This window comes from Siniperca chuatsi, linkage group LG7, assembly GCF_020085105.1.
Source record: "Siniperca chuatsi isolate FFG_IHB_CAS linkage group LG7, ASM2008510v1, whole genome shotgun sequence".
Taxonomy (NCBI): Eukaryota; Metazoa; Chordata; class Actinopteri; order Centrarchiformes; family Sinipercidae; genus Siniperca; species Siniperca chuatsi.
This window is the reverse complement of record NC_058048.1, coordinates 19,380,499-19,408,339: the sequence shown is the minus strand read 5'-3', so window position 1 is coordinate 19,408,339 and position 27,841 is coordinate 19,380,499. Positions and strand designations below refer to the sequence as shown.

At 41.6% G+C, this 27,841-nt stretch overlaps 1 protein-coding gene across 1 annotated transcript; it reads right to left on the bottom strand.

The window, feature by feature from the left end:
* Positions 1 to 525: 525 nt before the first annotated feature.
* On the bottom strand, positions 526 to 23,626 carry LOC122879674 (SH2B adapter protein 2). The gene is made up of 9 exons (XM_044204116.1): positions 23,296 to 23,626; positions 12,159 to 13,128; positions 8,128 to 8,229; positions 7,846 to 7,937; positions 7,356 to 7,456; positions 7,115 to 7,276; positions 6,810 to 7,012; positions 5,674 to 5,848; positions 526 to 3,741 (listed from the first exon to the last, which is right to left on the bottom strand). Exons 2-9 carry the CDS (start codon positions 13,095 to 13,097, stop codon positions 3,407 to 3,409), a joined length of 2,109 nt encoding a protein of 702 aa, XP_044060051.1. The 5' UTR covers positions 13,098 to 13,128; positions 23,296 to 23,626; the 3' UTR covers positions 526 to 3,406.
* Between the last annotated feature and the right edge of the window lie 4,215 nt (positions 23,627 to 27,841).

The following is a 27,841-nucleotide window of genomic DNA, read 5'->3' as shown; positions in this document are numbered from 1 at the left end:
TTATGGGGGTCTCAGCCTGCTGAGATCTGCTGCTGTTGTTGTTGACAGTATGTCTGTGTATTTTGTCCAATCTCCCATTGAATATGCTAAATATGAGAAACATAAAACCTGGTAAATGTCTGGGATTATGTTATCTGTCTTTAAACTGACTGAAAGTGGTCAATACTAGTCAAACACTTTCAACTATGACCTTTGAATCTGGTTCACTAGCTGTCAAATATATCAACTAACACTGAATGTATAACAATTCAAAATGTGTTTGCGTTATTGCGTAGGCTGACTCTGTTTTGTTTAATGTAAACTGAGAAAACCACACGAAACTTTTCACACATCCGTTAATACAGATGAATCAATAGCGGTGAGACAATTTGATCTCAACAGACCGATGCCCCATCACTTTAAATACTTTATCAGATTATGTTTTGTAACACTTAAGCTCTTGACTTTTCTGAGCCTTTAATCTCCAACATATTTTCAATCTGACTGTGACATTTATGAGTGAATAACAGCAGAAAATGTGCAATAGTTTGTTCACATTTTATTCACAGAAATATAAAGTAGTATGTCAAGTACATCACTTTGTACAAAATCGCACAGACTCTTCAAAACTCAGTCAGACAACAGAAAATTTAGCTTTAAGAAGTGTTAAGAAAATAAAAAGGGAGACTAAGCAATCTGTGAGATGGGCTCTTGCAACAGACACGTTTCACTGAGGATGTTTCATCGAGAAGAATCAATCAATTGTACATAAATAAGACTCGATAGGAAAAATGTAATTTACAATGGCTGAGGAATAAATAGGTTTCAAAAATAGGATTCAGATTGGCACATGAACTGCTCCCTCCACTCCCCGACTGAAAGTGAAATTTCACCTTTGAAGCTAAATGAGCATGCTTGAAAAGACAGATGTCGACTCTTGATATGTTCCAAGTGAACAAAAGTGTTGCATATAATATGTTTGAAATACAGTAACTGTTTGCTGCCTGTTTGCAGTGATATGAAAGGTGTCTGCTTTTATGTTCATGTTATCAGGTGTGTCTAACACACTTTAAAAGAAAAGTTTGACATTTTGGGAAGTGCACTTATTCGCTGTTTTGCCGAGAGATGGATGAGAAGATTGATACAACTCAAATAATTGTATGGTAAATATGAAGCTACCACTAGCAGCTAATTTAGCTTAGCACAAAGACAGGAAACAGGGGAAACAGCTAGCCTGGCTCTGTCCAAAAGTAACAAAATCCGCCTACTAGCATCTCTAAAGTTCACTAATAAGCACGGTATGTCTTGTTTGTTTAATCCGTACAAAAATCTAAGTGTAAAAATGACAAATCGCCATTTTACGGGGAGTTATGTGCTGTACTAATTCTTGGTCGGACTGGAGTCGGTAATCGGGATCAGTAACTTCCTGGAGTGTCCGCTGGTTGCCTGGCAACCAAGAAACAGTCGGGCACACAAAACTCCATAAAACGGAAAATTCTCGTTTTTGCACTTTGTTTTTGTACAGATCAAACAGGCGAGATACGTGTTAATTAGTGAGCTCTAGAGGTGCAAGTAGGCTGATTTTTTTTTTTGTTTAGCTTTTTGACAAAGCCAGTTCTGCTGTTTCCCCCAGCCCCATTCGGGACTGTTTCATCCACTGAAACTGCAACTGCAACAGGTTGGTTTGGCAAATGTACGTCTAGTTAACTGCACCGCCTCCATTAAAGAGCAGCGCACAGATGCTTCCCTGAGCTTTTCAATGGGACCTTCCGGGACCGTCTCCCACGCCGTGGATGAGACAGTCCCAAAAAGGGCTACTGTTTCCCCCTGTTTCCAGTCTTTATGCTAAGATAAGCTAACCGTCTGCTAGCAGTATAGCTTCATATTTTCTAGACATTAAAGTAGTATCAATTTTCTCATTTAACTCTTGGCAAGCACGCGAATAAGTTCCCAAAATGTTGAACTTTTTCTTTAAGAGGATATTATAACTGATATTTTGTATTGTAATAAATGTTCTTACAGTAACATTAATATTTTGTAGTGTGAAATTTGAAACTTAAAAAGCTTAAGCTCAGTACTCTATCAGCATGAAGTAAAGCAGCAATGTCACATCTTTCTATTCCAGCATGGCCATCTAGTACCCTTCACCTTACTGCCTGTACCATTCCAGTCCACACCAGGATGCACAAACAGTACGCAATACTGCCACCTTTCTAAAAAACAAGTCCCCCAGTCCCTCCGATAAATGCTGGATTTGGTATAATAATATCTTAAAGGCGTTACTTCAAAGTGAACTCATATTAACAGCATATCTAATCTACAGGTTATTTATATGATAAGCTTGAATACAGAACCAGCACCAGACGGAGGGACCTCGAAAACTATGTTTTAGAAACACTACTGTAGCACACGATCATTGAAAAATATTTGGACTCTAATACACCACCACACACTCATAGAAATAACCCAGTATGACAGCAAAATGGGAGCCACCCTGCCATATTCGTACAGGCTGAACTTGTGTTGTTCAACTTCCATTTTGACGTTTTTAAACTGATATGTAACACAACATATGTGTGTGTGTATTCAGTATGTTTTTAGCAGAAACTGACGGTAAAGTAATGACCTGCACTTAGTTTTTGGGCTTTTATGATAATGCAAGATGTCAACACCATCCTCCTCGTCGCTATGGGCAACAGTCCATTCAAGTCCAAGGTAATTGTCAGGCACTAAGACCCTTTAGGCTGTACACGTTTAAGAAAAACATCTCCGAGCTAACACTAACACACCCATGATTGTTGTACTGATGTTAGTGTAGAGCAGAGACCCAGAGCAGGACTTTGAAGGGGAACCCTGCAGGGACAGTGAGGATATCCGGAACAGACTCAAAGCAGCTTTACAAACATTAACGGGATACTTGTAGGAGCTCTGAGGGGAGGGGCTGTTTCTTCAGGGTCATTTCAAACTCTCAACCCTTCAGCGGGGTGGTGACAGGCTCTGCTCCCAGGGAACTTTGGGTGAGGGTGAACAGGAAGTGGTCAGAGGAGGTGAATCGAAGCCATATGACTCCACTGGATGACTTCCTCTTGCTTTCTCCGCCTACGCTCATTTTCTACATTTAGGTCTCATCTCCCGCTCCATCTCTCCAACCTCTGTTTCTCTGTTCACTGACATTCTTGACAACTGCATTTTAAACGAAAGCCGCGGGCCCTGAGGGATTTATCAGCGTGGACACACTGCTCGGCATGATCTCACCTCCCTTCTCAAATCAGGGAAACAGGAAATTGCCTTGAAACAAAAACAAACAAACAAAACGACGGGTGATTTGGACCGTTTTCATCATCAGCAGAGCATCCCATGTCACCTCCAACTTTCTGCATCTCATCAAATCCAGAAAACTTGTGACTTAAGCCCTGCCCTGTGCCGTTTAGTAGAAAGAGTACTGGTTCTCCACTGCTCGGGCCCTGCGAGTCCCGTCAGCGTCGTGGTAGTCCTCAGATGCACCACTAGAGGCCTCCAGCAGGCGTTCAGAGCTGTTGCTCCGGCTCTGTAACCCTCCTCCTACTCCTCCTCCAGTACCTGGGTCACTGCGGGAGAGGGAGGGAAGGGCGGTGGGTGAGGAGGAGGTGCTCGAGGAGATCGGTGTATCAGGAGGGGGCCCTGCAGGAGCTGTGATCCCAGGAGGGTGGAGAGCTGGTTGGGCTGAATCTGTCCGGCAGCCTCCATCCCTTGGTGGGGTGAGTACTGGAGGCACAGTCACATCTGTAGCAGATTGTGGAAAGTAGAAAGAAATCCTTTTAATAGAAGATTAATATTATAGATTACTCTGTGCTGCTGATAATTGTTTGTTGCTTTACACTGGAGAGCTGCTGGCAAAAGGCTCCTTCATAGAGCAGCATGTAAACACAGGCAGCATGTCCTTTATTATCCTTTCTCTTGGTGGGCAATAACACAGACAACACTGGTGCCAAAGACACGCCTGACCAGTGTATAAAGCCTTTTACGCCCTGAATCAAACCCTCACTATGTAAGTGTGTGTATGGGAGTGAATGCATGAGTGTGCGTAGGTCCAGCATTCGGGGAAACAGAGGGCCTCTTTGTGACCACCAGGATGGTTTGGGGCCGGAGTCTCGGCCTGCATGCAAAACTCCTGCGGTATAATCGCCCCCTCACTCTCCTGTACAGGAGGGCATTCATCACATGCCAGGAGAGCGGAGGGCAGGAGCAGTGTTAGTGGGGGGGGGGGGTCAGCGAGTTTTAGCTCTGCTTCCTCCGTCTATAAGGACAAACCTCTGCTATCCATCAACACATCCAGCTTTCTGGAAGTTTCTAATCACCCTCCGTCTAATCGCCCTCCGTTATCCTTTGGAGACATGAGGAGCGACTGTCCAGCGGAGACACTTCTTTTTTGAAACCACCTACAAATTGTTTCCAAACTCTGCAAGTCAAAAGCTTGAAGACCTTAAAATTTAGGCTTTTTGGGGGGGGTTTAAGCACCTGGATATGGAGGCAGTTACACGATAACGGTAAATGCTAAAACCTAGTGTAGCAGTAGCACATGTATTGAAGAGAAATAACGTCAGTGAACTGACTCAGTAATATCAATTACACAGCAATATCCAGCTAAAGTTTAGTTTAGGTTAGCTACTGGTCATACCCGACCAAGTCAGGCTGTAGCAGCAAAACCCCAGAGTGTACTGAATTGAGAAAGGGTATGTTTTATTTCTTATGAATTCAACTTCTCATTTGTAGGAGGAAGGATGTGAAGGTGTTAATCCTTCTTTCAAATGTTACAAAGTTATTTAAATCTCAAACAATGTAATGAGTAGCGGCAGACCGATATATTGGACGATTTTAGCTTATTGCAGATATTTTGGGTCAGTGTATATGTCAGCAGATAAGTAACAAGAAATTACAGAACAGAAATGTCCCACTCAGTACATATCGGGGACATAATTTTTTTAAAAGAAAAAAAAGTTTGTGTTATGTGTTTATGTAAAATATAACTATCGAGCATATAATTATCATATTTTTTAAACTCTCAAATATCAATATTGGCACCAAAATCCAGTATCGGTATAATAATCAGAAACTAATTGGAAATATCATAAAATTAAAAAATTTAAATAATGAATAGGTATAAGCAACTTGACTAATTTTTATAGGAACTTTTTAAACTTTTGTTACTTTTGGGACTTTTTGACTCGTAATAGTAGTAAAAGCTGTGACATTGAGCCTGCATGGACAATACCAGGGCCCTAAAACCAAGCAGCTAAATGGAATTCAGCCATCATTCATTTTATTATTTACACCTGTGCTTTTCCTACTGTGACATGTCAAAATATCTTTTTTGCTAGAACATGATCTCTGTAATTATGTAACTGTAGCTGTTGGGTGTACAGGGCCCTTAACTTAGTCTGAATGTTTTGACTTTTCACTAATTAAGCATCTAATTAGGATATGAGAAACTGCCATGTAGTACAAATATTAGGCAAGAAAAGTCATGTTAAAAAAAAAACCTTGACAGTGTCTTGACATCAACTGTTAAATTTAAATATGTGTGTTGTCTGGTGCAGGTGCCTAATTAGAGAGATCAACATATATGGCCTCTCCAGTTAAATCTACAGTTATGACTGGTTTTAAGCTTATGCGTGATAAGTGTGTGTGAGCAGTTTGTGTTCATGTGTTGTGTACCTGTGGTGGCGCTTCGCTGCACTTGTACATAGGAGCGTAATGTGATGTCAGCAGAGCCTCCAGATTCGAGGGGGATGGGGTGGGCGTGGAAGTGTCTCAACATGTCCGACACGGTGTGGAACCACAAGTGGTGGACGTGGCACTGGCCGTTATCATTCACCGACAAACGCAAATGCTGGGAGGGAGGAGGAAGGGAAAGAGGGGGAGACAGGACATTATCAAGGGAGAGAAAGGTTTGTGATTCAAAGGGATGAAGAGGGAGAGATAGATGATAAAAGAGAGGGTAGGGGAAAAAGACACAACACAGAAAGACCTTTGAGAGAAGAGAATTGTAGTGTGAGACATAGTGAACGTCTGAAACAGGAAGACCACGACAGAGGTCAGGACGTTATCTGAGAGGCGTCTCGTTGTGGGAGCAGAGCGACAGAATTTTAAGGCTGACACTAGAGGAAGAGGCGGCAGCTGACACTTCCTCAACACTGCCGGCTGGCAGGATGTGATGTGCAGGGATCAGGTTACATAAGAGAACACAAAACGTTGACATTACTGCATCTTTTCCAGGACCTGAACAACTTGGTCTGCTGTGAGCTGCAGTGGCTGCATACCAGAATGTCATGAGAACAAGTTTGAGTGAATTTAACGCTGGGATGAGAGATTAATGTATTCTAGTATAGAAACAACAAGTTAATTCATTATTTAAAGAACACAAAATCCATCAATGACACTTTTGATAACTTATTAATTGTTTTAAGTCTTTTATCAAGCAAAACTAAAACAAAATGTTCTGGTTCCAGCTTCTCAAATGTGACAATTTCCTCCTTTTTTCATTTCATATCACTTTAAATTCAATACATTTTTGTTTTTACTGTTGGTTGAGCAAAATAAGCAAATTGAAGACACAACGTTTGACTCTCGTAACTTCTGATGGGCATTTCTTCATCATTTTTGACATTTTATAAACTAAACTGAATATATAAATTAAACAAAACTATCAATACATTAACAAATAATAAAAATAATAGTCGAACCCCTAATCTACACATATACAACACACAACCCCCCTCTCTCTGAGTTCATTTACAGGGAGTGTAAGACTCAAAACATGACACTACTTCTCCTTTCTCTTATCGTCTCACCTTGGCTTTGCCTTGAAAGTTGAAGGTGAGGACGTACTCGCCCGGCCGTGTCTCGCTCTGACGAATCACGAAGAGCCCGTGGCTCCTGGCCCCACCTGCAAGCACCAACTGAGCCGCACGCACGCGGGACAGTGTACCATGGAACCATGGGTAACCCGCCAGGCTGGCATCGCCATCTGACTCTTTCGCTCCTTCGCTGCCACCTGAGCAGAGTCAAAATAAATCAGTGTTTTTTCTCTATCTGTAGTATTCATATGCTTTGATATTGAGTGTCTGGAGAGAAAAGGAAATGTATGTGTTATAACCTGCAGAAGAGTTGGAGCCCTGGGCCTCTGGGGACTGGAGGAAGCGCTCTAAAAGCACGTGGGATGGGTGCTGGGTGAAGGGGGGTTCCCTGCATCGGACTGAGGGGGCGCTGTAATGCTCTGCTGCTGTTGGACACGACCTCTCTGGAGCGCGATACACACCTAAACACATTTTTGTATTTTAACACATTCATGTGGATCAAAAGATTTGAATGTTATGTAACAATGGGTCTTTGCTCACCCTCAGACAGCAGCTCACAGCTGCAAGAGGCCACCATGGAGCAGTCTTTGGAGGCCTGACCATGAGGACACGACGCCAGCTCAATGTCATCGCCGCTGTCACTGTACACAAGCAGGCAGGTCAGGAGAACCGCAAGAACGTATACACATGCACACACATGTGCAAACAAATATAACTAAGTCCTAACACACAAGTCTACACACATCTACATCCAACAAACACGGACACAAATAATCTTTCTGTTTACGTCCTGAGCTGCACCGACAAATGTCCACTAACCCAGGAAACTGAGGAGGAATGTCAGTGGTGCAAGCTCGCCCATGTTTGTGCTAAAGCAACCTGTCAAAAACTCCACTAATTTGATGATTAATGACTGTGTGTGTTACCCCTCCTTCCCCCTTCCCATTCACCCTTCCCCCCTCTCTCCATCTCTCCATCCCTCTCCTCTCTCCATCTTCAGCCAACAGCAAATATTTATGTGGTGGTTTACCCAGGGTCTATGCAGTCCTGGATGTCAGCAACCCAGGAGTTTTTCTGCAGCGAGTCGATGGTTTCTAGGATGTACTCTCCCCCGTTTTCCACCTGTGGAAGCAGCCAAACACTGTGATTACACACTTAGCTCTATTCAAAGGCCCACATCAGGGTATAGAACAGGGAAAATCCAATGTTAACTCAGCAAGGGCATGGGCTAGCTCATTGTATAGCAGTTATATCTGAAACTGAGGAAAGTGCAGTTGTGTTAATGTGGTTGTAAAATGGGTGCAGCTCCTACCTTAAGAACAAAAGTGTTGTCCTTGTCAGGCATCTCCAGCGGCATGGTGGTCCTCACCTCCACAATGGCTGAAAGAGGGATGCTCACTTTGGGCTTTGAGGACTGAAGTGAACATGCATGCAGACACAGAATAAAAGGTCACATTTAACTAAACTGTAAAAAATGTGTAGTGGTGTGAGGTAACTTGGCACAGTGGTGGCAACCCAGCCATAAGGTCAGTATTCACAACTGAGGGTCAAGATCAATCTATGGGGTTGCAAAAAAAATTAAAATGTATGTTTATTTTTGAGACTTTTCTCTAGTCTTTTTTTCACTGTATAGGTTTACCTTGACATGCCTCTAAGAATTATTGAAATGACACCAAAAAACAATCCTAAAAATCTGCTTGGTTCGGGCTGCTCACAACAGATACAAACATGCAACATGTGCGGAGGGGTCACAAGTTTATTCACTTTATTTTTGATTGTTGCTTTTTCAGTCATGAATATTTAATGTTATCAAGAAAAAAGGTTTTAAAGGTTCACAAGCAAAAAAAAGGTTGGGAGCCACTGCTTTAGGTGATGTTAGACAATAAGCTGCCTGTGCTTGCATTTCGCAGTGGATCAAGAAACACATGTAATGTGGTAACAACATTATTTTTTAATTATTTTTTTTTTTCTGCTCTAGAAAACAAAAAGTGCATTACTCTCTGGGTGGTACTATAATTTTGCACCAGTGTAATGTCACCAAAAACCAGAATGAGCAATTATGAAAGGACCAAAGTTAAATTAAATCCTTCATTACATCCTGTAGGAGGCTACTGCAACACTTGGAAAAGTAGAAACTTTATATTTTACTACACAAAAGCTCTAAATAGAACTTTAAATTAGTGGTACAGATTTAAATAGTGCCACTTCACTGTATGTCTTTAGTATGAAATACACCCAACTTCTCCCAACCCTAAAACTTATCCTACACACGATAATTAAGGGGCAACATGCAGTCTGAAGCATTGGTACAGCAGCAATGAACTGCACCCCCTTTCTCCTGAGATTAATTAATTAATTCAAATAAAATAAGGCCAACATTAAAAGAGTAGGGAAGAGGTTACAAAAGATTGCACAAAAAAGCTCAGTTTTTATGCAGTCTCTTATTTCTCACTGCGTTTCTCTGCGATTATTCCTGCTGACTGACTGTAACAAACATAAAACAGGAAGAGTTTATAAGAGGGTGAACACAGAAAACATCCTGGCCTCAGTTTGCCCTCTGGAGAGAGTTGGATCCAGACGATAATCTTAACAGATCCAATGAGTGTGTTTGAGGCGGTGAGCTGTGTGTGTGTGTTTATTCCTGTGTGTGTCTAGAGAGGCAGAGCGACAAGAAGGCTGACTGATGGTCTGGCAGAGGCTTATCAGCTGATCTGTCTTGAGCAACACTGTTCTCATCTTGATCTGCCTGTGCAGCTGGCTGCCATCCACGCCCACAATTCCTTTCTCTGGATCAAATGTCAAAAACCACTTCCTGTATTAAACCATTTGACTATTTCCTGACCATTTCTTGTCCCTCTGTACTGTGGACAACACAAGCCCAGTGTTCACTGTCTGTTGATATGTGTAGTTGGTGCAAACCAGTGTTAACCAGTGCACATGGCACTGGTGTATATTTTCTCTCTTACCTCTAATAGTAGCCATACAGATTGTTTTGTTTTCTTTTGTCCATGTTTTGAGATATCTGGCTCTTTAGCTGCTGAATGCTCCACCATGTTCACCAGCTGGTCGCTAACTTTGTCTGTCTGCTGTTTGGTGCTGAGCAAATAATGTACAGTTTTATTAGTTTTTTTATGAGCTGAAAACAGCCGCCTGCTGTGTCTAGAAACAACGCTGATGAGAGCAGTGAGCGTGAACCAAAACACTCAAGTTGGGGGGCATAAAACCAAAACAATGAGCTGAAAGACACAATAAAGCTCAGAGCTGAGGGAAACTCCAGAGTTGGGTGATAATTGTCTGTGAGTTTGTCACTACAAGCGATCCCTCTCACATTACACATATTATTTTATCTATTGTTAATATAAAAACATTGATTAGTGCAGTTTTAAATTAAAATGTTCAGTTCAACCAAGGTGGAAATCTCAGAGATGGATATCTCAAAACATGGACAAGCAAAACCAAAACTATCAGCATGGTTAAATACCACTAAAAGTAAGCGACAAAAAATATGTTTTTCATTGGTATTTGTCCGAACTGACCCTTTAAACAAATATAGCCAACTATTTACTTAAAGCTGCATCTTTTTTATTATGATAACAAACAATTCCTGTGATGTGTTACAGCTACTCTTACTCTTTAGTTATTGCATGTTACTTTGGAAGGTGTGAACCAGAGAGTGGGTCGTCTCAGGGCCTGCTGCTGTGTCATAATGCAGGCAGTTAGTGTGCCGCCTCTCCCACACAGAGCAGCCGGGAAATTGATGGCCCTGACAGGGACGGAGCCACTGCGAGTCAGCCAGGAGCAGGCAGGAGTGAGATTCTATGAGTCAGTTTATCTTTCCGACACTAGTGACTCTGCACTGTTATGATTTGTAAGACCTGAATAGGACGGCAGTGATAAAACAACTCAGAGTGTCTGCAGGGCAGGCCTGTCGAGATGTGTGTGTTTAATTAATATGTCACTTCAGAGCAGCTGTGAAGTTTCTCTTAATCTCCACCTAGTCTGCGGCTGATGATAATTTCCCTACGTGTGGATGTTAATAGAACATAACACGTGTTACTGCTGAAGCACAATTATTAAGTTTCATTTCATATGTTTGTGGCTCTCACTGAGTTTCTGAGTGACTCACAAAACTATTGTGGTTCCTATTTTCAGTTTGTCACAGCAGACAGTTTGCCAAAGACAAAGAACCGATCAATATTTATTTTTTGCACACGAAAGGGAATCTTTGTAATCTGCTCCCGCTTACATAAATCAATGTAACAGCTTCCTCACTCGCTATCTCTCAGATAGTCTCCGGTTCCCTCTACCAGCTCCTTCACCTCCCCCACGCCTGCCTCCCACCTGTCCTTACCCCTCTCCCCCTCTCCGCAGCCTTATCTCCACATTCCCCCCAGCCATGATCAAAGGACACTGGCAGATTTACACACACTCTGCACACAGCTGCACAGCCTCATGGCCTTCTTAAGGTCCGGGGCAATGATCTGGAAATGTTAAGTGTGCATGCATGCATGTGAGTGTGTGTGCGGTTCAACTTTAGGCTGTGTCACTCAGGGTCAGAGGGGTTGGATTATCTGGCTGGATTATTTATATCTGGGCTTCATGAAGGGCTGCAACTAATGATTATTTTCATGAATTATTAATTAATGTGTTTTTTCCAATCAATCTTTAAGTCTAATGTTCAATTAGACTTGTCTTGAAGAATTGGAAATGCGCTCGTCCTCCTGCTTTTAAACAGTGTCTGCACAAAATAACTTCCTCACTGTACCTGGAAAAACTTTGCTATGATAGAAGTGGCTCTGTTGAAAAGTATTTCAGTGAACAATATTTTAACAATATTTTTAAGTGGTCTGGATAAAGACATGGACTCTAAACCCTAATAAGGACTGTGAAAGAATGCATCTTACCATGTTTTCTGTAATGATTGTGGATGCCATAGACGCCTATGTTAATAATTTGTTTATTTATCTATTTTTGTTTTTGCCAGACAGGGGTGGAAAGATCTAGCATTTGATGCAGGGGATGTAAATACTTTCAAGACCTTAAATAAAACTGCTAAAAAAAAGAGATAAATGGTGACAAAACGGGGGAAAATGCACCTCTCACTTTTCCAGGGAGCAATGTGAGGTCTTCTTAATTGATTGTTTTGGTCCAAAAACCAAAAGATATTCAATTTGCAATAATATAAAACAGAGAAAAGCAACACATTCTCACATTTTAGAAGCTAGCAAAATCAACTTTGCTGTAAAAAAAATTTTGTTGATCAAATCATCCATTAACCATCCAATCATTTCAGCACTAGATCCATGTTTTCTGCCTAATTGTCCTCCATGTCTGTTTGTTTACCTTGGGTGGTACGTAGAACTCCAGCAGGAACCTCTCACCTCCTTCCTCCCTCTTCGTCTTCCTCAGCAGCAGGCGGCACTTCTGCCACTGTGCAGCGCCCATACAGTTTGTGTCATCAGCCACCATGAACCTCAGCGCTCCCTCCCTCTGGATTTCCAGCATCTCAGCCTTGTGGCTCTGGGAACCCCTGGGAAGCCGCAGCTTTTGGGACCACTTCTCTCCACCTGCAGCCTCCCCTCCTCCTCCTCCTCCTCCTCCTCCTCCTCCTCCTCCACCACCATTAGCCTTCCTGGCTCCAGCAGAGGGACCGTCAGGTTCAGGGGAGGCCCGTCTGTGCCACATCTCCTTCACCCCGTCCACCACACACAGGCTCATGTTCCTCAGGGAGAAGCCCTTCTTGAAGCGAGCCTTTGGGTGACTGACCGACACGTCCTCTGAGCTGCGGGACTGTCCCAGAGCAGACACCTTGTGGGCCGGCTGGGGGCCCCGGGAGGCAGTGGTGCCACTGCCTCCCCCATCTATCCCTCCCCCTCCACTGTCCATACTGTCCAGAGATTCACTTGAAGCTCCGGCGTCCTTGCGTCTCTGGTAAAGGTCGTGACCGTAGGACAGCGGGCAGCCCTGGATTCCCAGGAAAGGAACGATACTGTACTTGGGCGCTGCGTTGGAGCCGTCCTCCCCCAGAGAGGATGCCTGGTTCTCCCGGGCCTGGGTCAGCGCTGCAGAGAAGCACTCCAGGAAGTGGTGGGCAAAGTGCTGTGAGAAGCTCACATCAGCGCCAGGCGAGTCGTAACACGGGTTCTCTGACAGGAAGCGCTGGAACTTGTCAGCAAAGTCTGCAGCAGAGGCTCGAGCATGGAGCTCACAGAACTCTCGCCAGTCAGGCAGTGGACACGAGGAGGAGAGCTCCGGGCTACCGGGCACCACCACTCCGTTCATCACTGGGCCATGCCAACCCACCGAGGAGAGGCTGGAGAGGAGGAAGAGGAGCAGAGTGTTAGTGTGGATGCAAGCAAAAGATTGCAGCATGTATTTGTGTAACCCCGGGCTTTGGATCAGACGTACAACAGATGTGGAACGGCCTGCATGTGTGATGGTGCAAAGAATAAATGATGTGTGGATGAAGCAAACTGCTGAACCAGCTTGTGTCTGTCATTATAATATTTATATCTTGATGATATGAAAAATTAAGTCCTTGAATGCAGATTTTCTGTGACGTGTTTATCAATAAAAAATTGTGAGTGTTACTTTTTCTCGTATTTTTATGTCAAAATTTGTTTCATATCAAAATTCCCTCCAATCTTCACTATTCCCACATCCCATCATATAAATATCATATATAAAATGTGCATCTTTCAAAGTGATAACCAGGACTGCAGCCAGGAAGAGCCCAGAATCTGTGACAGCTCAAGATTATGCACAGGATTGGCTGTGAAGGTTTGAAAACGACAGATTCAATGTGACAACAGATCAAACAGAAGCCATGCAGAAAGCTGGGGTCTCCATCAGTTACCAATTAATGGTTTCTGACAAGCACTCAGATAATCTGAATAATTATACAGACTGGTCGTACAGCTCCCCTTTATACCCCATCAATCTCACTCACTGTTGTTTTTCTACATACTGGGTATTTTCTTAAGACCGCAGTCGCTCTCATCCACTCATCCTTACATTCCTCTGCTCCCCAGCATGTGTGTGTGTGTTTGTATGACTCAGTCCTCTGCACTGCCTCCATCCCTGTGCCAAACCACATCACATCACTGATAAAACTCTTCTCTCTCTGGTCTGCAGTGGGGATCTAACACAGAGTCATACCACTATTGTGTCAGTAGCAACATCAAAGGCCTGTTTTCACCGCCCTCCTTCTCTCTCTTTCTTTGCCTTAGCACATCAGTGAATAATACAGCATCAGTAAATGGCGTCGCACAATCAAACACATGTTGGTTTGATTATTGTTGTTGGTAAATCACACAGATAAAAGGAAATCATCTGAGTGGGCAGGCTGGGTGACATATGCACGGGTATGGCCAACACTCCCCAAGCTGTGAAAGCTTATTCTCAGAGCTGCTGGACTTCTCTTGGCAGTTCACTCGCAATATGTGCTCAAATGTTTGCCTTCTGAAATTGCACTCTTAAACTAAATCACACATATATGCACACATTTGCACTGCAGAGTTTGCTGGAATTTCTCCTGCAAGCAGCTTTATTGTCATTTTCAAAAGCATCAGTGCGGGTTGTCTTTTCATAAAGGATTAGCGCAAAAAAACCCCAACTCTCCACTGAAATTAAGTCTGACATACACATTCAACTACAAGCCAATCTCTATCTCATTCACTCTTCATTCCCTCTCCCACAGATCTGAAACAAACAATATGCCAGATCAGAGACGGGATATGATAAGGGGAAGTACACAAGCTCTTTGAAAGACCATCTCTTAGCTCATCGCGTAGAGAGAGAAACTCTTGGATGCTGAGACCCGGTGTCAGAATTGGAATGCTGTGATGGATTGAGACATTAGAAAGTAAAGGAAAGGGGGGATTAGAGAATAATAATTTAAAAAACAGCTAAAGAAATGTCTTCCTTATCTGCATGGATGTCCCAGAGGAATCTAAAGTGCCAATACTGTGGCCATTTAGCTTAATTTTACTTCCCCTGGTGTGCAGATATGGGAGGTCAGGGGTCTCAACTTAAGTTGTTTTGATTGGACACACAACATTTCTAAGATTCATGCAGCACTTGGGTTGGCTGAACACTGTGTTGTTGTTGTTTTCTCCCATGTCCTGCCCCCCCGGGCTGAATCACATCCAAAGGTCCAGAGATGGGAGCGCTTTCATAACCTGTCGTCAGGTGACAGAAGTACATCTTGACAGGTTTCAGAACAAAAAGACGAGGCAAGACGTTTGATTTTGTGACAGTGATCTTATCCACAAACTGATGACAAACTCAGAGCGAGAAGAAATAAAAGTGAAACGTATATGTATATTACAAAGGGTATATGAGCTGTTAATAACAGCTTTATTAATTGTTAATAAATCATTTACTAGTAGTCAGTAGTCAGTTGTAAGCCATTCAGAGCAACTTTTGTGTTGCCAAGCTGTAAAACCGTTTAAAGAGTGCCTTATTAGAAAGTGGTACAGAGTTGATAAATGTATGGAACTAAAGGTTAAGTCACTTTCCATTTTCATTCATGAATCCATCACTTCATTCATCTAAATATCCATCCATTCATTCCTTCAAGCCGCACGAGATTTGTAAGCTAAACTGCTAAAAGTGTTGTTGTAATACTTATCTCACTCCCCTTGTGAGTGTGTGTTTGTGTATGTGTGAGAGAGAGTGTGTGTGTGCTGCTGCTGGCTGTGAGGAAGTCAATACCCATTCAGCTATTTAAAAATCTGCACTGGGCCAACTTTCCACTCGTTCAGCAGAAAAACAACAACACACAGTGAGGTGCATTTCTAAAACTCCTGCCCTTCCGCAAAGATGAGGATGTGCCTCTCTCAAGGATACCAACCTAACCTACCCCACCCCACCCCCCACTCCCCACCACCACACACACACACACACACACATTCACTCATCGAGTCAGCATGAAACTCAAGCCATGAGACGCTGGAGGAAGTGGACAGCATTAGGATTTTCTGAGGCTCAGCAGACTGAAGCAGACAACATACTGCAAAGCACACAGGGGATAAAGCAAACATGACTGGCTGAGACTAGAGAGGGGGGCAGTGGTAAGTAACTAAGTACATTTACTCAAGTACTGGACTTAACTACAAGTTGAAGGCACTTGAGTATTTCCATTTTATGCTACTTTATACTTTTACTCCATTACATTTTAGAGGGAAATATTGTACTTTTCACTCCACTACATTTATTTGACAATTTATTAAACCAGTGGTTTCCAACCTTTCTATCTTGTGACCCCTCATAAAAAAACTGTGTCTTGTTGGGGCCCTTTGTCATGTTTCAGACATCTATGAGTTGTTAGCAGTTCCACCTCTTGTCCCCTCTAAACTTCTCAGATTGTATATTATCAAATAATAGATTTCAGGCCAAATGAAGTAAAATTATTCAATATTTCACACACGCAAAAAAGCAAAGATTAGAGAAAAGTCCAACCCCATTAATCATATCATGACCCCTCAGATTTATCTTTTGACCCTTTAGAGGGAGCCTGACCCCCCGGGTTGGGAACCACTGGACTGGATCACCTATCAGTGATGCCGGGCGTGGTCAGAGGTAAAACAGGCTTGAAAGTTTAAACCGGAGAGGGCAGCAGAGGGCTGCTTTTCAGGCTGGTGTTAAGTTACTCTTTGAGTTGGCGAACGTGTTAGCAAACAGCTGCTTATTTACACATCCAGCAGTTACGGAGCAACATGATCATTCATTGGGAGTCGTGTTTGTGTCCACCTGACGAATGAAAGTCCAATATTCACTCTCTTTTAGCTCTGTTTTTGGTCTCTACCAAACTCCTGAGGGAAATATCTAGCTCTTTAGCTGCTAAATGCTCCACATTGTTCACCAGCTAGTCGCTACCTGTGTCTGTCTGCTGTTTGGTGCTGAGCAGGTAGTGTACAGTGGGTTTTTAGAGCATTTTCACTGACAACAACTGCCTGCTTCAGCCGAAAAAGCCGCTCTGAGAGCGGTGAGTGAACCAAAACAGTAAACAATGAGCTGAAACTCACTATAAAGCTCCGTAAAGCCGAGGGGAGCTGCAGATTCAGGTAATAATTCGCTGTAGGTTCATCACTACGAGTGACCCCTTTCACATTGTCATTTTATACATTGTAATAAAAATATCTATTATAGCTACTTTAAGTACGTTTTGCTCTTAATACTTCTGCACTTTTACTTAAGTAAGATTTTGAATGAAGGACTTACTTGTAATAAAGTATTTTACATTATTGTATTGGTACTTTTACTTAGTAGTAAAGGATCTGAGTACTTTTTCCGCCACTGGAGGGGGGTTGTTTTTACTCCATAGGCCAGCTGCTAAAACAATCAGTGAGTGTGTGGAGGTGGAGGAGACAAGGGGAGCATAAAGAAAGGGAGACACACTGCAGGACAAGGGGGAGCAGAGGCACCATGTAGAGTCTCACATCCCCACGACTACCCTCAGTCTTTTTTTCTTTCTTTCTTTTTTCTTTCTTTCTGAGATTGAGAGGAGTCGAGGGGAATCTAAAAGTGTTCACCTCCATCCTTCAGGCCTCAGAAGCCTTTCCTCGTCCTGTACCGCTTCCCTATCTGTTGTAAAAATCTACCACTACTGTGCCCCCTCCTCCTCCTCCTCCTCCTCCTCCTCCTCCTGCTGCTTCTTTACCCCGGGGAGCGGGGCTGATATCTCTGTCAGATGGTTGGGAGTTCTGTCTGTAACAGTAAACTGACTGGTGCGGAGAGGAAAGAGACATTACTGTGCAGGGAGAAGCTATCAACTGCAGCCTGCAAAACACATCGTACAAGATACGTTCACTTCGTGTACTTTGTGGAGCCCTCACAGGACTGAACTGTGCAGCGCCAAGAATTACATATGCTTGATTAATACTGTGGTGTTGTGGGTAGTAATACAGAGCTACTGAGGAAATGATACTGTAGCCAAGCATAACGGATGTACAAGGATTTGTGTTTTTAAAGCTGTGTGTACACATACCTCCGTGTACTTACAGAGATAAACACTGTATATGGAGTTTAACAGACTCCTATATCCAAACACAGCAGTTTCATGGCAGCAGCGCACCCTCAGCGATTGGCTGATGAAGATGATTGGTGATGTTGTGCTCCCACCCCAGGGAGTTTGGTCCCAGCCGTGTTTTCTAAGATTAGCCTGCTCCACAGCACAGCACATAGCTAGCAGCATGCTCACTACAGTACAGCACTGTACATACACAACATCTTCATCGCTATGTGAATCCATTAATCACATGTTCTTATATAAGATGTAAATACTGCAGCAGTTAGATGAGGACATTTAAGGACATAAAATATGTCATGTTTGTCATACTCGCTGAACAGCAAAACAACGCTATTGTATTTATGTTATCGATTTAGGGCTGCAACTAATGATTATTTTCATTATCGATTGGTCTAATGATTATAGATCGTTTGAAATGTCAAAAGAAAGTGAAAAATGGCCACCACAAGCTCTGAGAGCCAACCAACCAAATATATTCACTTTAAAAGGATATAAAAACAGCGTTAAACTGAGAAAGCAGCAAATCTTCACATTTGAGAGGACAGAACCAGTGAATGTTTGGCATTTTTGCCTGATCAAATAACTGAAACGATTCATCATTTATCAAAACTGTTACCGTTTAATTTTGTGTCAATCGACTAATCAATTAGTGGACTAATTGTTTCAGCTTTAAATCGATTAATGCCAAACACTTCCCCTTCCAGCTTCTCAATTGTGAAGAATTGCTGCTTTTCTTTGTCTTTATATCTTTGGATTTTAGACCGTTAGACAAAACAAGACATTTTGAAGACGTCACTTTGGGCTTTAGGAAATTGTGGTGGATATCAGTCACAATTCTTTCACATTTTATAGAACAAATTAATAATCGATTAATCAAGAAAATAATCAGCAGATGAATCGTTAATGAAAATAACTGGGTCAATATAGCACCTACCCAGCACCTTGTAGCTCGCTGCCATCGGTTTGTGTGTGTGTGTGTGTGTGTGTGAATGAGAGGCAAAACTGTAAAGCACTTTGGATAAAAGCTATATATAAATGCAGCTAATTACTATTACAAGGGGTTGTTTTCACCCAGTGTTAGTTATATTTTTTAGATTACTGATGGTTTATTAACCCAAACTAAAATATGTTATGGCTATGAACTTTTATAAGCTACTCTAGCTCTTTTTAAATGTATATGTCACTATTTGTTTCTGATTATTAATAATATGTGTATCCTTTGTCATATGCACATCATTTTATACAACTAACGATACATTTGTGACAGTTTTACAAATGCACGATGAACAGAGCTCGTTCTGGGTCAAAATTATCATATTTTACTTTGGGTAAATAACTCAACAGTATTATAAATATAAAAAAAACTCATTGCTCCCTCTTTGGGCTTCATAATCTGTTTCTTTTACTAACTGTTCTCTCATCTCATCTTTCAGTGTTATAATACTGGCTCAATTTATGAGGGTTGCAGCAAGCTGCTTACTTATGTCAGTACCATTTACATTATTGGTTTTCACTTTACGTGCTTTACTGCAGATATTTATGTATGTATGTGTTTAGGTAAGTATGTATGAGTATATGTTAAGGGCAGGTTGTGGGTGTATGTATGTACATACATATGTATGTATGTCTAGATGTATGTCTTGGTATGTATATTAATTTGCAATTATTATAGTGACTTAATATGTGTGGGTGTGTCATATTATTGTTAACCCAGTATTACGTCAGTGCTATATTGACATTTAATATGTGGCATAAACAACCAGGGCTGCAAGAAATATCCACATTATGACAAACACTAAAACCAAAAAAAATTAAGACTCCATTCATAACACAAAAGTAGTTGACAGAGATGCAGATATGAGTATAAAGATGATGTTCTGTTTGGATTTGCTGCTCTGTAGGGATGCTGAAGGAGGACAGAAAGAACAGCAGACTCTGACACAGGAGGGAAGTCACACTGACAAAAAGTGACTCAGAAGTCAAAAGACAGATTATTACAGTAGACATCCAGGTGTGTGCGTGGGGGGGTGGGGGTGACAGCAAGAAAGAAAGATGGAAACTATGTAAACCAGCTTCAATACTGAACAAAGAGAAAGGATGGTGGAAGTGGAAGGAAAAGCAGAGGAGATGCAGACACAAGATAAAAATGCCAAGAGGGAGAAATCGCAGATAGAGAGGTAGGATGAGGGAGGGGGATCAGACATTGTGGTAGGAGGAAGAGCAGAAGTCGGGGTCAGCAGTAATAGACCCCGTTCTTTACCGACTTTTAGATCTGTCCACTTTAGAGCAGCCGGTCAGTGACCTTTGACCTGACCACTGATAACCTTGTCCCTCCCTGAAGCGACTGAATGTTGTCTGGAGAGTTTGTATCAACGCAACACAAGAGAGAGGAGAGTGTCTACCTTTACTGTGATGTGCACACAGACAGACATTATGAAAGGTATACAGTCCTGATGCAGACACTGATGCACCCAGCTGCATGAAGCTATCTGTGTGTGAGCATGAGTGTGTGTGTGTGTGTGTGTGTGTGTGTGTGTGTGTGTAGACGCAGACAGATGCAACCAGTGATACGAAACCAGACGTGAGAAGATGAAGAACAGGCATTCCTGAGCAGTGGTAGATGAAGTATTCAGATCCTTTCCTTAAGTAAAAGTACTAAAACCATGCTGTAAAAAATACTCTTTTATAAGTAAAAGTCCTGCATTGAAAATATTACTTAAGTAGAAGTATGTAAGTATAATCAGGAAAATGTACTTGAAGAAAAATGTCCCCTGTGACTGTTATACCATTATAGATGATATCATTAGATTATTATTACTCATGCAGAACTTGAGTAAATGTACTTACATCACCAAACTGTAACTGAAAAAAACAAACTGACCAGTTCTTGTCAGTCTGCCTGTGGATTTTTCACCACTTCTAATTATGTAGGTAGCAGAGCCTCATCACACAGATATTAGCGTGTCCTCACTCTCTCTCTCTCTCTCTTGGTTTCTCTGGCAAGTAGTGACAATGTAAATATTGAGTGAGCTCAAGCATCCATATGGCATCCAGTGATAAAGGACAGAGCGCGTGGGAGACGCACATTCTGCCACTGAGTTTCATTTCCTGTCTCTCACCCACCAGGTCTAACTAATTTCACAGATGACCACAGCCCTCTGAGAAACACCATGTGAGCGTTGAGTTCTGTCAGTTACTGGAATAGATGGGTTTTAAAATTGGTGTCGCAGAGTGAAACTGATGTTAAAAACAGCCTGATAATCGTATACCTGCAGAGGGTGGATACAATAACATGTATGGCTCTATGTAACATGGCTTTTTGACACAATACGCCTTCGTAGTGTTGGATTTTGTTGGCAAGCTATAGATTTGTCATTGCCATTAACACTTGTGTTTTTCAACTATTTTCTTACATTATCATATTTTGTACTTTTAAGATGTTTTCATGTGTGAATAAATTGTTTGTGTGTATTTGTGCCTCAAACTGCCCCTTGAGAGATGAATAAAGTAAAATTAAATACTTAAGTAAATTGAACTGAAATATGTAGGGCTGCAACGAAAAATACATTTAATTGTCGATTAATCTGTCAATTGTTTTCCTGATGAGTAATTGTTAAGAGTGTAAAATGTCAGAAAACAGTGAAAATGCCCATCACAAAGGTGTCTTCAACCCCAAACCCAAACATATCTGATATTTGCATTATTAGATATAAAACGGGAAAGCAACAAAGCCTCGCATTTGAGAGTTTAAAATGAATCAATAACGAAAGCCATTGTCGACTAATTTTCTGTTCAATGACTAATAGATTAATTGACTTATTGTTTCAGCACTACCTCTAGGGTGTATTGCAGTCCAATACCCCTGTAATATACTAATATAAATCCTAATTTTGTGAAGATAATGTTGTTCAGTATTTGTTGAGACACAGGTGTTGATTCAACTGTGGGAGAAGCCTTTTCATGATGATGTTTCATTGGATTGCATGATATTATAAAGTGTTCCCATTATTTTGTCCACCCCCTGCAGAATATATAGTCTGGCCTGAGTGGTGTAGCATCGCTTGGCTTAGGTCAGCTGTGAAAAGCTTACATTTTAGTGAATGAATCTGACTTTAGAGGGATTCTGCTTGAATATCACAACAAAACAACTTCCCTATTAGAATATTATAGGTGTTAAGTTATAGAATAAGGAAAATATAATAAGTCCTTGCCCCTGATTGGGCCACTATGAAACCCCAATGTCAGAGACATAATGTGGCCGTATAGGAGTATTATCAGAATATCACCGTGATGTAAAGGCCTAACACATTTTGTGGTGATGTATTGGATTGCATTATACTGTGGTATAAGGTGTTCTTGTTATTCTGTCCACCCCTGCTGAGTATATCAGCCTGGATGGACTTGGCATACTGTATTAGCTCGGGTCACCTGTGAAAAGCTTAACTTTTAGTGAGGGATTTATTGCATCTTTGTAAAAATTAGATTTTAGAGGGATGCTCCTTAAATATTACAACAAACAACATCTCTAATAGAATATCATTTAGTTATAGAATAAGGAAAATAATGAGCCATTTTATTTGATCAGATCACTATAAAATCACAACATAGTGCCAGAGATGCAGTATAGCCTCATAGGAGTATCATGAAGATATTACAGTGATGTAAAGGCCTCTATATCAGTATCCGGTTAAAATCAGGCTTATTAGGCTTCATATTAACTGACTGTAAAAAGATACATGAGAGAAAGTCAATAGCAGGCCTATAACAGGCCTACTGCAGGCCCAGAGAGCCTATTTAAAGCCAACAGTGGATCGTTGTGCAGGCTGCGTAATGGACTTCATGAATGGGACTTGGCTGCAGCCTCCTGCTGAATGGCTGACAGCTCCAGGTCCAAAAAGCAGGAGATGAATGGGAGCCCGCGTGCAGAGTGACGAGTCGGTACACCGATTCTGGATTATCTCGTGCGGGCCTACACATCACATCACATCAGATCACATCAGGCCCCTGAGCCGTCCTGTGACTGGCCAGACTTTACTCCCTTAAGGCAATTAAATGGATTATCAGAAAAGCCCCTTTTTACGCCGCGACCCTCCTCAAAGTCCAGGAAGCCTCATCCCCAGTCTCTAACACCTAAAACCGAGCCGCTATCACCAGCTGATCGCACTTGTTCTCTGCCATCAAAAAGCCGATTGTTAACGCAGGATTCATCACGGACTGTCGGGATGAATCGGTGTTTAACACCAAAACACACCAGCCTCTCCTCCTCTCCTCCTCCTCTTCTCCAGCACCTGCAGGTTTGTTGTTGTCCTCCGGATGCTAGAAATTGCCTCTTTATCTTGACACCAGCAGCACATTAAAAAGGCTCTGCAAGATGTCTAATCATAAACGTCAGGATGGTCCAGACGCGCTAAATAAGAAATAAAACGCAGCAGCAGCGGCGGCTCTCACCTCAATGCAGGACTGGTTTCATGACGCTGGTGTCTCTGAGGCGATCCTGGCTTCGCTGTGAAGATGTTGTTGTTTATTCAGGATCAAACATGGTTATTCCCTCTTCATGTGATGTTCTCCTCTCCGGTTTATACGCGCTCACAGCCGGCCAGCTCTCCCTCCATATCTCCGCTCGACGCACTGTGCTGCTGTACCTTTGGCTCTGCTGTCCACAGACCACTGACAAGTCACACACATTCAGGAATAAAAGGCTACTTCCGGCAAATACTTTCAGAATAAAGCCCCAAGTTGCTGAACAAATGAGAAGCCCATGCAGGTATATTACTATCACGGGGGCATCGGAATTTCTAGTAGCACCCCAGACACCCAGGGCGCCCAAAAGTCCCATGTTCATTGCATGTTAGACTCATGCAGGTAGACTCCTCCCTGATGGCAGGGCTTATGTAACACAGAGTAGCTTAAATTTCTGAGTTCCCGGTCCATTTTTCACAATTGAGAATGACTTCCGGATGGGAGCCGAAACGTCTTGATTCTGAAAACAGTGTCCAGATGACTACGACTGAAACCTTTTCTACGATATAGGAAATGTTATACTCCACATTTGTTGATTTTTAGACTTCTCTGTAAACAAATGTTACAGTTTTGCATGTCAGCTTACTGGCTGTGCACTGATTTAAAGACTCACCAACACTAGCATTTTCCCCATGATTAGTACCAAATTACATCATTTCCATTAACCTTCCTAAGAAGTTACTGTTTCTGTTTCATTTTGCCTGAATTACTGAACAAATTGGAAACGATTCGGAGGAGTGGAAGCAGCCAACTAAACGTTACTTCAGAAGCAGAGTACTGGTTGATTTCTGGGGCTCTGAAGCTGCCATGTAGTTGGCTATGCACTGTACTTACATGGAGATACATCCTAAATGCACAGGAGGCAGTAAGTGTGGGTGGAGGGTCAAACAGCAGATTTTTGCCTCTGGTCGTGCTCTGTATGTCATATGCTGCTTGTGAAACCTCTAATGTAGGAGAATTTCATGTTTTCATTTCAGGGACTACACGACTGACAAATAGGCCTACCGTTCAGAAAATGACACAGTTCCTGGGCTATTGAAACTTACTCAAGTTCACATGGATTTAGTGAACTGAAAATAGTCCAGATAGAAACGCTTCTATTCTTCGTTTCTGAAAAGTTGGCATTTTAAAGAGAACTTACCGGAACTTCATTCAGCCTGATTAAGCAACCAGAAAAAATCCCTTCATTGCACAAATTTTTAAACAACAGTATTTCATAAAACATGAGTCACTTTTAACGTGACTCTGATGGCTTTTATTTTGAAGGTACACTTAAATACTGGCATATCCTGTGTGTCTTTGACTGAACTGGCCGTAGCTCCCTTCAGTGGGGGGCCCGGGTGTGTGTGTGTTTGTGTTTCACTGATCTATTTAACAGCCACCGATGACTGCCCTTAAAGGAGCCACGCCCTTTTATTGTTGCCATAACTCGCCACTGACACAATACAAGAGCTCCTGTGTGTGTGTGTGTGTGTGTGTGTGTGTGTGTGTGTGTGTGTGTGTGTGCCTGACTTAGGCTACCTTCGGGGACACATTTCAGAATAAAGACGGCTTGTCCAGTTGAGGACAAAAGCAGTGTCCCCAATAGGGAAAAGGAGGATTTTGGGGTCAGTGGTTAAGATTAGGGTAAGTCTCTAGGAAATGAATGTAAGTCTATGTAATGTCCCTAAAAATGAGTGTGTGTGTGTGTGTGTGTGTGTGTGTGTGTGTGTGTGTGTGAGAGAGAGAGAGAGAGAGCGAGAGAGTTTGTATTAATAAATTAATGAATGTATGAAAGAAAACATTTGACACACACTCACACACACATTGATTTCTATCTTGACTGACTGACTGAAACCCCACTTCCCCCCCCAACCACTGCTGCTCTGAAAACACAGACAACAAATAACGGGCAAAAAGTGACACCTACAGTTACATGATAGAAAATAACAGCCACTATCCCCAAAACAATTGACTATAAAATGCACTTCTTGTCCTGCATTTCTTTAGGACATTATGTGTTATACTTCTCCTTTTCCACAGTGACAAAGATAATCCAGATTGAATCCAGATTAAATCCATATGTGGACGTCAGGGATTCGGTTCACACCTGACTGAACTGACGTGACATATACTCTGTCGTCCAGGAGTCAGACTCTGCTGTGCAGAAGCAGGTTACAGGAGACTCACACACTCATTTCCTTCTTCCGTCACTCAGCTGAACTGAGTGAGATTTGTTATTACTACTACACTGCCATTTTTAATAATTTAACAATTATTAAGATTTTGGTAATGATAGACCGTTATTTTTTCTTTCTTTTTTGTTATTATTACCAATATTACCTCACTAAGGATAGTCAAGTTTAGTCAATAACAAGATGCACAGCAGCTTCAACTCTAAAACTGCTGTTGTGTCCATGCATGAGCGCTCAGACTGACACCATTACATACATGTTGTTTGGCCTAATGAGACTTTTCGCATCTAATCTGAGTGTTTCCTCTTAAAATGCTCTACATCTGCTTTTAGTCAGAGCTGGTGGACTGTGATCTTGTTTTGCAAACTCTTTTCTCAGCTGTTAAGCAGCTCTAACCAATCCACGTAATGATTAGCAGAAGACAAATGATTAAAGGAAAGCATGTGATTGACATGTTGCCAGTTTTATGCCCTATATGGTAAAGTGTCTTCAAGAAGGCAGCTCAGGGGTTCCCAGATCTTCTAATGTTAGGACGTTAAAACAGATCATCGTCAGACCAGAGGTCCTGCTTTTTGTTGTTTTGTGTAACTGTCTACACTCTAGTAGAGAGTTAACAGAAGGAGATTATACCACGGTCTAGTAAAATATTGATAAATCATTTACAATAACTAACTATTAACAACTCATGGTGTCACATTAGGAACCACTGTGCATATATTTCACTTAGACATATACATGCTTATACAGTACATAACCATAAAGTATATAAAGTAACTTATTACATTATCCAGTCAATATTTATTATGGTGTACAGAAACAGTTTTGTCCTGTATATAGACATTGTATGCTACAGTCCATGGACAGAGCATGTTTAAACATCGCTTGTTTAAAGACATGTTTTCCATGAAAAAGTTAAATTAACATTTTTTACAATATTAAAAATTCAATTTAAAATCTTTAAAATATCTTAGAATTACATCTAATCACATTTTGTTGTCAATGCCTCTGTACTTTTACTGAAGTAAATTTATAACTGACTAACTAACTAACTTTATAGCATGACTTAAACTCGTAAAGGAGTATCTTTACATTGTGGTATTGCTACTCTTACTAAAGTAAAAAGTACTTTTAGTTGAATATTTCCACTGATAATGGAATGTTTGTTGCAGACAAAGTGAGATTAAAAACAATTTAAAGATCCACTCCAGACACATTTTAAGACATAAAAAGAGTCTGCTTTGAATAATAATTTGTATCTGATATGGTTTTTCACAAAAAAGGTATATTACCTCTTTAAAAACTCTTAAAATTGCATCAACTCCTTCTCCCTCAATGAAAAATCCAGAATTTATGAATATGCAAATATGTTTTGTTGCAAAAGTTTAAGTGCTAGACACATGATATCTCCTATTTTACTGAAAAGTCTCAGTGTTTGTACACTGGAGGCTTCAAGTTTCAGCTGCATATTGGACCAGGATTGGCTTCTAAAGTAGTTGTAATGTCACAAAATCCTGTTCGTACTTACACGTATTAAACATGTGTGAAAACAAACTTCTAGTGTCAACTGCACAAACATAATTCTGCACAGTAAAGCACAAACATACAAGTGAAGCAACAAAATGCAAAAAACATTTTTGATCGGAGGAAGACTTAAACTAGCACAAGCAAGCCTTTGATACGAAAAACATATACATTTCTGAGTGAGTAAATTATGTACTTTTCAACTAAAAAAAACTGTGTGGTTGCAATGTTTCAAATTAAAATTAGAGATTAAGACAGTAAAATCCATTTTGAGAGTTTGATCAAGTGAGGAGGAGCCATCGTTGTTGTTTTTATTATCAGTGATGACTGTGATGATGACGACAGAAACGTTTAAAATCTTTGTTCTCCCTTCAAACCCAGACCTGAACGAGGAGCTGCTTAATGAAACAAACAGAGACCTGGGCTGGGCAAGCTCTCTCTCTCTCTCTCTCTCTGCGTCTCTCTCCAGAGACCCTCGCTTCTTATTGATCTTCACACACTTCCTGCCGGAAGGATGAATCAACGGGAGGGGGGACAGGGGCCGGTTTTAACCTCCTGGTCATCCACAGACCCGTCACTGTCTCTCCCACATCACCTCTGTTTTAGTCCTAGTTCCTTCTTAATTCCTCCCATCTCACCCCCAAAGGTCACTGCTTTCAGTCCTTTAGAGAGACTTTTTCATTTTTTTCCTCTGTGCAGACATACAGTACAGTTCGATGGCAGAGCAGGAACCCATCATCGACCGTAAGTTCAAATATATACCTCATTTAGACTTCAGA

Coding starts and splice junctions, on each gene's coding strand:
- LOC122879674 (XM_044204116.1), bottom strand. CDS start 13,097: ATGAACGGAGTGGTGGTGCCCGGTAGCCCGGAGCTCTCCTCCTCGTGT. Junction 7,457..7,845: donor CAGGACTGCATAGACCCTGG/GTAAACCACCAC, acceptor GCTTGTGTACAG/TGACAGCGGCGATGACATTG. Junction 5,849..6,809: donor ACTTTCAAGGCAAAGCCAAG/GTGAGACGATAA, acceptor CCTCCCTCCCAG/CATTTGCGTTTGTCGGTGAA.